Raw genomic sequence first — 10579 nt, 5'->3', positions numbered from 1 at the left:
AAGTAAAGTCTACCAAATTCACTGTAAATATCTGTCAAAAAGTATTAAAAATTACTAAAGTACGTCTATAGTATATCAGGAAAAATAACAATAATAAATAGCAAAATACAACTAGAATAACCAGTCCCCAAAATAGCAACTGTAACAAAAATAAAACTTGTTGCAAACTAAAAAATAAGGGCAAAAAAAATAGTTCAAAATAGCCACAAGATCCAGAGAGAAAAATACGAATAAAGTCATAATTTACCTTGTCAGTCGCGAGGTCTTTCTTGGTTGCTTCCTCTTGTGCCTTAGTTAGTATGTCTTTGACGAACTGGTTAGCCACGTTCAGAGTACAGGGTCTGCCGGGGACTTAACTTCACCGTCCAAAAGTTTCTCAGAGTCCCTGGTGGCTGGGAGAAAACAAGAGGAGATCTGGGGATAAGGCACTGAGAATGGAGACGAATGTGGTGTTTACTGCCTTTGGGGGAGGAAGGAAGGTAGGGAGGAGGAGGGGAGGTGGGAGGAGGGAGGAGGAGATGAGGAGGAGGAGGAAGAGGAAGAGGAGGGAGGGGGAGGAAGGAGGAGGAGGAGGGAGGAGATGTGAGTGAATATTAGGCAGAAGGAAGGAAGGAAAGAATAGAAGGAATGAAAATAGTCAGGATATCTTAATGAATCTGAAAACATGAATACTCTTGTTATGATGTAATGGGATTATATACATACGTTCTTGAATGTATAGGAAGTACTTATGAATACTGAGAATGTATACTTAAAAAAAATATATAATTCTTACTTCTATAGCTGTATAATGAATGAAATTAATTATATGAAGGAATTATAAAATCTTATGGGATTATAGAGAACTCTGAATGAAATAATTATACACATTATAATATAAGACATTAAAGATAAAAAAACAGTTTACATGACATGAAGAAACTTAGAGGATTAATGAAAGAATAAACATAAATTATTCACGACACTACAGAACTGAAGGAGAATATGATATAATACAAAACTGCAAGTATAATGTCTAAGTATATCTGACCATACATAATGTCTGTGTTTGTCTTTAGAGGAAAATAATAAATCAATGAAACTGAAATTAGGGTCGTTGGTTGTGTGAAGGTTACAGGAGAGAGAGAGGACACCTAGATACAGACATATTCAGAAGGCCACAGACCATAACAAACAAACAAACAAACACACAATTAGAAGACACACAAACGAACAAACATTCAGAAAGCCACAGACGCGGGAGACAATCAGAAGGCCAAGACATATACACAATCAGAACACGACAAACAGACACACATACACGCACACAATCAGAACATCACAAACAGACACACATACACAGTCAGAAGATCACAACACCTTACAACATAAATAAACCAAAATGTTTTAGCCAAAAATCACACAAACAAACACAACCAAACGAAAATTTAGACATCCAACAATAACATAATTTATTAAACCAAATACATCCATACATACAAGCGCTTTCTTTCCCTCTCATACACTGTTCTTCATCCATACATTCGTTACATCATTCATTGGTAATATCTCCCCACACACACTTCTATTCTACCACCACACACCCTCTCTCATACTTTCATACACTCTCCCACACACACACCCTTTCCACAGTCCCCACACACACACACACACACACACACACACACACACACATATACACTTTCTCAATATACACGCACTCCCACACACACACACACACACACACACACACACTCTGCCAAACACACACACACACACACACACACACTCTGCCAAACACACACACACACACACACACACACACACACCCTGCCAAACACACACACACACACACACACACACACACACACACACACACACACACACACACACACCTACTTCCTCTCTCCACCTGCAGGAGTCACAGGAAAAAGGTTCTCAGACTCTGACTTAGAACGCAGGAAGGAAGCGATGGAGGACGCCATGTTTGGGTCAGCCTCCCCGTTCTCCATCACCAACCCTGTACGATGATGACCTCCGAGGACACGAGGTCAAGGAGGTAAGGGTAGGGACAGGTCAAAGGGTTAAGTGAGGGAGCATAGGGTCAAGCGGTCAAGAGTTAAGGGTGAGGGGACATGACGTCAAGAGGAGACGAAGTCAAGAGGTCAAGGGTGAAGGGACATAAGGTCAAGAGGTCAAGGGGGGGGAGAAAGCAGGTCAAGGAAGTCAAGAGGAGGTCAAGAGGTCAAGGATGAACACGAGAACAAGAGGTCAAAGAGGACACGAATTAAGGGTGGGGGAACATGAGGTCACGAAGTCAAGCGGTCAAATTCAAAGAATAAATCGGTTAGGTCTGGTTAGGTCAGGTTAGATCAGGTTAGGTCAGGTTAGATCAGGTTAGGCTAAGAGATAATTAAAGATTTGACTAGGTAGTAACTGAAGATCATCTTTATAAAATAATAAAGTGAAAATATTTAATTAAGGTCAAAGGTCAAATATAATAAGGACGTAAAGTAATTAAAAGTGAAGGTCATTAATTACGGTATAATTAACATAGTAATTAATGTCTCGAGATAAGGATTAACTCAGTACAGAATATTGGTAATAAAATTATAAAACACTTCTACAAAGGTATTACTTTTACTACTTTGTATCAGGAATTGTTTATCCTCTTAAATAACATGTATATCAGTATAATTTTTGTCATATAAATACTGAAACATGAGAAAATAAATAAATAATAATAATAATAAATAATAATAATAATAATAACTATGGTGAAATTATACCTGTGTGTCATTACTACAGGTAACAAGACAATTAACCTCAGCACACCCATAACAATAACCCACACCTGCCCTTAATATCTCCCTCAGGTGTGTTCTGCTAACATCAGCCAACAGACACACCATCCGCCTTGTAACCTCTTGTAAGTTTGTGTGTACCTGTAGTAGCCTTGTAACCTGTACCTGTAGTAGCCTTGTAACCTTTACCTGTAGTTAAATTTACTGTAGTAGCCTTGTAACCTTTTACTGTAGTAGCCTTGTAACCTTTACCTGTAGTAGCCTTTGTAACCTTTACCTGTAGTAGCCTTGTAACCTTTACCTGTAGTAGCCTTGTAACCTTTACTAGTAGCCTTGTAACCTTTACCTGTAGTAGCCTTTATAACTTTTACCTGTAGTAGCCTTGTAACCTTTACCTGTAGTAGCCTGTAACCTTTACCTGTAGTAGCCTTGTAACCTGTGTAAGACAACCTTAACTTTGCTAAACCTGGTGTGTGTCTCTACCACTGGCCACCAGCTGACTCGTGTACAGGCTTCAGACACTATCGAAGGAATCCAACCCCAGATGGTGGTTTTGGAACGTGTGTGTGTGTGTGTGTGTGTGTGTGTGTGTGTCCCACTTTACTGAGACAAATCAGCAATTTCGATCTAGACAGAGTAACGCTAAGATCTCTCTCTCTCTCTCTCTCTCTCCACTAAGGCCATGACACAGCATCACGTCTGACCTCGTCTGCAGGTGTTTTGTGAGGCGCGTTTGTCTGTGTGTTGGGGAGGGAGGGAGGAAGGAGGAAGGGAGGAAGTTCTCACCTTCTATAAAATCAAATCACCACCATGACCACTATTACCACAATACAACTACCACCACTACCACCATCACCACTAGTACCATCATCGCCATTACCACTATCATCACTACTACCGCCATACCCATACGTATACTCACCTTCTAGGCATATTTAGGGTAAAGTCATCCTAACCCACGATTACCACCACCAATACCACCACTACCAGTACCACCACCACTCCCACCACCAGTACCCAACAGAGGGCACGTTCATCAGGTTCATCGTCTTCCTCGTCCTCCTTCACACCATCCAAGCACCACCGCCCGATTTACGTCGATGTAGGGCGTCGTCGTCACCGTTGTCGCCGCCGTCGTCTGGGTGTCGGTGTTGGTGGTGGAAGTCATACTGGGTCGTTCAAGCCTTGGAGGAGGTTCCGTCACCATCGAGGAGCCAATGACATCCTCTGGTTGTCTCCATAGAGGCGTGTCAATGGCTATCGCGGGATCTGTGGGTGAGATAGACAGTGAGTGAGTGAGTGAGTAATATGAGAGAGAGAGAAAAGCGAATGATTATAAGTATTTAATGTAAACTAAAGAAGAAATAATTAATCTTTCTTTTTTTACACACCTTAACACCCAACACAGCCACACCTTAACACCCCTCAACACAGCCACACCTCAACACCCACAACATGCCACACCTTAACACCCCACAACACAGCCACACCTAACACCCCACAACACAGCCACACCTAACACCCCACAACAGCCACACCTAACACCCCTACAACACAGCCACACCTAACACCCCACAACACAGCCACACCTTAACACCCCACAACACAGCCACACCTCAACACCCCACAACACAGCCACACCTCAACACCCCACAACACAGCCAGTTACACCGTGTTATTTCTATATTAACGCCCCTATCATATTATTCCTAATATGTGTTAAACTGTTATATTCTACACCTCCACAACTGTCATTTCAAGTCCACCTTACTTTATTTTTTTTAACCAGCAGTCTTTGTTCTCTAACACATCTGCATCTTAAACACCCAACTTATGGTCGTGCGGGAGCCGACCTTAATATAGGGACACCACCAACTGACTTGAGCCGTCTAGCTCTGTCACACCGTCAATATCCTTTGGGAGTGTCACTTACTTTACACGCCTAAACCTGACATTGGCACATTAACAGCGATAACAAATAGCCACACCTCACCCCACAACACAGCCACACCTCAACACCCCACAACACAGCCACACCTCAACACCCCACAACACACCACACCTCAACACCCCACAACACAGCCACACCTCAACACCCCACAACACAGCCACACCCACCCACAACACAGCCACACCTCAACACCCCACAACACAGCCACACCTAACACCCCACAACACAGCCACACCTCAACACCCTACAACACAGCCACACCAACACCCACCAACACAGCCACACTCAACACCCCACAACACAGCCACACCTCAACACCCCACACACAGCCACACCTCAACACCCCACAACACAGCCACACCTCAACACCCCACAACACAACACACCTCAACACCCCACAACACAGCCACACCTCAACACCCCACAACACAGCCACACCCTCAACACCCCACAACACAGCCACACCTCAACACCCCACAACACAGCCACACCTCAACACCCCACAACACAGCCACACCTCAACACCCCACAACACAGCCACACCTCAACACCCCACAACACAGCCACACCTCAACACCCCACAACACAGCCACACCCCAACACCCCACAACACAGCCACACCTCAACACCCCACAACACAGCCACACCTCAACACCCCACAACACAGCCACACCAAACCCCACAACACAGCCACACCTCAACACCCCACAACACAGCCACACCTCAACACCCCACAACACAGCCACACCTCAACACCCCACAACATCAGCCACACACCTCAACACCCACAACACAGCCACCTCAAACCCCACAACACAGCCACACCTCAAAACCCCACAACACAGCCACACCTCAACACCCCACAACACAGCCACACCTCAACACCCCACAACACAGCCACCTCAACACCCACAACACAGCCACACCTCAACACCCCACAACACAGCCACACCTCAACACCCCACAACACAGCCACACCTCAACACCCCCCCAACACAGCCACACCCACCTCAACACCCCCAACACAGCCACACCTCAACACCCCACAACACAGCCACACCTCAACACCCCACAACACAACCACACCTCAAAACCCCACAACACAACCACACCTCAAACCCCACAACACAACCACACCTCAACACCCCACAACACAGCCACACCTCAACACCCCCCCTAGCACAGCCACCACCTCAACACCCCACAACACACAGCCACACCTCAACACCCCACAACACAGCCACACCTCAACACCCCACAACACAGTGTTACGACCGTGTCGTATTTTTTCTTTTTTTTATATATAACATGCTCCCATGTTCCATATTATTCCTGTAATGATGTGTTAAATTTACTATTATATATTCTAGTCACCTACCCTGTGCTGTTAAGGTTTTAACTGTCATTATTTGTTCAAGCCCATCTTACTTCTTTATTTTGTATTGTAACCAGCATTCTTTGTTCTCTAACGACCATCTGCATCGTTAAACGACCCACCGGCGGGTCGCGTGGCGGAGCCAAACCTTATATAGGACACAACAGCAGAGTTAGTTCAGTCTCTTGTCATACAGTACACATCCTTTGAGTGTCACTTGTTACTTAAACTTAATTTATTTGTGTTGTTCCTGTCGCCACCAATGTTATATATCTATGAGTACCTATTTATGTCTCTGTTTGTGTCCATCAGTATTTGCAGTTTATTCAAGTAATTCAGTGTTGTTCACGTTAGTTAATTTCAGTGTTAGTTTTATATGTTTATGCAGTGTTAACGTAATCCAGTGCTTTATTTTATTCTTTTGATGTTTCGATGTTTTGTATCACGTGTCTTAAAAGTTTCGATGGTGAGTCAATTTGTTGTGACAGCCTACAAGGCTCTTTATTGTGTTAATATTTAATCAATTAAACTCTTAAGGTTTACTTTATTTATTTTTATTCTTTTAATTTACTTCACTTTTGTTTTGGTTGCGCCTAGAACCTGGATATTAAATTAAATTAGAGACGGCGTAACAACAGCCACACCTTAACACCTTACAACACAGCCACACCTTAACACAGCCACCTTAACACCCCACAACACAGCCACACATCAACACCCCACAACAGCCCACACCTCAACACCCCACAATACAGCCACACCTCAACACCCACAACACAGCCACACCTTAACACCCAACACAGCCACACCTTAACACCCCACAACACAGCCACACCTTAACACCCCACAACACAGCCACACCTTAACACCCCACAACGACACCTTAACACCCACAAGCACGTACACCTTAACACCCCACAACACAGCCACACCTTAACACCTAACACAGCCACACATCAACACCCACAACACAGCCACCTCAACACCCCAACACAGCCACCTTAACACCCCACAACACAGCCACACCTTAACACCCCACAACACAGCCACACATCAACACCCACAACACAGCCACACCTCATCCCACAATACAGCCACCTCAACACCCCACAACACAGCCACCTCAACACCCCACAACACAGCCACACCTCAACACCCCACAACACAGCCACACCTCAAAACCACACAACAGACCACCTCAAAACCCACAACACAGCCACCTCAAAACCCCAAGCCAGACCACACCTCAAAACCCCACAACACAGCCACACCTCAACACCCCACAACACAGCCACACCTCAACTCCACAACACAACCACCACCCTCAAAACCCCACAACACAGCCACCTCAAAACCCACAACACAGCCACACCTCAAACCCCACAACACAACCACCTCAAAACCCACAACACAGTACACCTCAAAACCCCACAACACAGCCACACCTCAAACCCACAACACAGCCACCTCAAACCCCTGGCAGCCACACCTCAACACCCCACAACACAGGCCACACCTCAACACCCCACAACACCAGCCACACCTCAACACCCCCACAACACAGCCACACCTCAAAACCCCCAGCACAGCCACACCTCAACACCCACAACACAGCCACACCTCAAAACCCCACAACCAACCACCCTCAACAGCCCTAACGACCACCTTAACACCCCACAACAGGCCGCACCAACACCCCACAACAGGCCACCAGCCACACCTTACAACAGACCACACAACGCCCCACAACCAGGCCACACAGCAACACCCCCCACAACACAGACCACCTCAACACCCCCAACACAGCCTTAACACCCCCAACACAGCCACACCCTCCTTTTACCATTTCTGCAAGTTATCTCTCTAAAAATACTCTTATGTAAGTAAAATCACGTCTTCATTTGCGCTCCACTACTGAGAATAGGCTTGCGTCAAGGCCTTATCACAAATAAAGTCAAAATTCAGTGCTAACCAATTGAATGTTTATATTAATTTTTGCTTATAACAACGCATTTTCTATCATGCTATTTTCTGTTATAGCTTCACCTTCAGGGTAAACTATAATTTTATCTCGGGGACTTTTTTTTGTTTTTGTTTACTAAGATCTGAAACATTTACCAAGTGTGTTTAGTATTGGTTGTGCTTCCATGCAAGTACAGGTATCTATGATAAACAGCTTATGGACACACACACACACACAGTGAGAATAATTCTACAGGGTTGTTTAAATGTTGGCTTTCTTGAAGAAGTTTGAAGGCCTCTGTTCGCTCTTGTTGACGAGGTTCACTTGATTACTGATCAAAGTTATTTTACGTTAAGTGGCTTCCGTAGACCTACAAAATTGAGTTAGATATTCATATGAAGGCTTGAAGTGACTCACATGAAATTTACTTCAAATCACATTCTAAACTTAAGGTTATTTAACGGAAGGATAACAGATGTTTTGAGTGGTTACTTTAAATCTTCAAATAGGGTAAATATCATCAAATTACAGAGATAGTGAAAAGTGGTAGGTAAACACTGCAAATAGGCCAGAAATGGGTTAATTTTGTTGAGTTTGGTCAGATCATCACCAGAACGGGATGTGATTTATAACCCGTGAAGTGAAAACATCCTTCCGTTTAGCTTATCTGTTCTGTCCACTGACGTATTTAGGTGTTCTAGTGTGTAGGTAGCTTCTCTCTCTCTCTCTCTCTCTCTCTCTCTCTCTCTCCAGGCCGGTAAGCACAGGTAGTTACCATTACTTCCAGGACAGAGTAATTCTCAGGTGTTGACTCCCGGGCTTGATGACTGAGCCTTATCCCCAGTGAACCAGCCTCCCCCCCCCTGCCCCTCCTCCCCTCCTCCCTCCCTCCCCCCCCCCTTTGCCTGGCTGCCACCCCCCCTCACCCCCTGCTCCTTCCCTCTAGCCAGGTGTATTGCACAGTTGTGACGATTAATTAGTACAGAGGTGTAACGCTGGTGTGACGGGTAATTAATATGAAAGTGCGACGTTAATTATACAGAGTGGTGTGACAGAGTGAACAGAGGTGTGACGGAGATGTTAGAGTCTTGACAGAGATGTGACAGGTGTGACGGAGGTGAGACAGGAGGTGTTATGAAGTGTGACAGAGATGTGACGGTGTGACGGAGGTGTGACGGAGAATGAGACAAAGGTGTTATAGAGTGTGACAGGTGTGTTTCAAAGTACTACAGAGGTGTGACCAGACGTGTGACGGAGGTGTGGCAGAGGTGTGAAGAGGTGTGACAGAGGTGTGTGGAGTAGCATTGAGGTTTGGCTTTGATAACACTGCTATAACAACACACACACACACACACACACACTATACACTGTGGCCTTAGCTAACTATGCGCTGTTTACCTACAATAAACTGTTTTCGGAGCCCAGGATTATGTAATCAGTTGCCTGGAAGCTGCGACAATAGTACATGTGTCGTATTTAACGGTGACAGTGTCTACCTGTTGTCTACCTGTTGTCTGTTCTGTTGTCTACCTTTCGTCTACCTGTCGTCTACCTGTTGTCTACCTGTTGTCTACCTGTTGTCTACCTTTCGTCTACCTTTCGTCTACCTGTTGTCTACCTTTCGTCTACCTTTCGTCTACCTGTTGTCTACCTGTTGTCTACCTTTCGTCTACCTGTTGTCTACCTGTTGTCTACCTTTCGTCTACCTGTTGTCTACCTGTTGTCTACCTTTCGTCTACCTTTCGTCTACCTGTTGTCTACCTGTTGTCTACCTTTCGTCTACCTGTTGTCTACCTGATGTCTACCTTTCGTCTACCTGTTTACCCGTTTATTAATTGTTGACATTGCTTTCCTGTTTACATTATAGATCCTAATTATCATTATTATTATTATCATTATTATTATTATTATCATTAGTAATAGTAGTAGTAGTAGTAGTAGTAGTAGTGTTAGTAGTAGTAGCAGGATATACAGTAAAATATAACGAGGTGAGGCTTGAAGCAGTTATTTCATCTGAAGTGATTGAAAATGATAAGGAAATTAAGTTACGGAAAATAACTGGAATATTTCGGGATTTTTATTTTTTTATCATTTACGTGACGACACAAACGTAAAACATTCAACTATTCCACAATATTTTCTTTTACTTATTTTTATTTCTCTCTCTCAAAAAAAATAATCGCTATCATTTTCCATCATTGAGAAGAAAGAAAGAAAGAAAGAAAGAAAATCTTCTACTGGTTCATTCAAATCAAAATGGAGTTTGCATCCTTGACATTAATTAAGGAATATATATATACAGGTGTAGTGTAAATTATACCTGTCCGTCTCTATCCTTACCCCCTGTCCTTCCGTCCATCTTCCGTCTCTATCCTTTCCCCCTGTCCTTCCGTCCATCTACCGTCTCTATCCTTTCCCCCTGTCCTTCCGTCCATCTACCGTCTCTATCCTTTCCCCCTGTCCTTCCGTCCATCTACCGTCTCTATCCTTTCCCCCTGTCCTTCCAT

General features: G+C 44.3%; 1 protein-coding gene across 1 annotated transcript in view; it reads right to left on the bottom strand.

The window, feature by feature from the left end:
* Positions 1-3879: 3879 nt before the first annotated feature.
* The window catches only part of LOC121879431, a gene marked incomplete at its 3' end in the record, with an annotated part of 7084 nt that continues 384 nt past the window's right edge, over positions 3880-10579 (bottom strand). The window contains exon 2 of the mRNA XM_042386090.1: positions 3880-4052. Coding sequence (XP_042242024.1) covers positions 3880-4052 — 173 coding nt within the window. The remainder of the gene's footprint in view (positions 4053-10579) is intronic.

The sequence above is a fragment of the Homarus americanus genome, unplaced genomic scaffold, assembly GCF_018991925.1.
Source record: "Homarus americanus isolate GMGI-L3 unplaced genomic scaffold, GMGI_Hamer_2.0 scaffold31303, whole genome shotgun sequence".
NCBI lineage: Eukaryota > Metazoa > Arthropoda > Malacostraca > Decapoda > Nephropidae > Homarus > Homarus americanus.
Note: the sequence above shows the minus strand (reverse complement) of the source record. Positions and strands in the feature narration are given on the sequence as shown.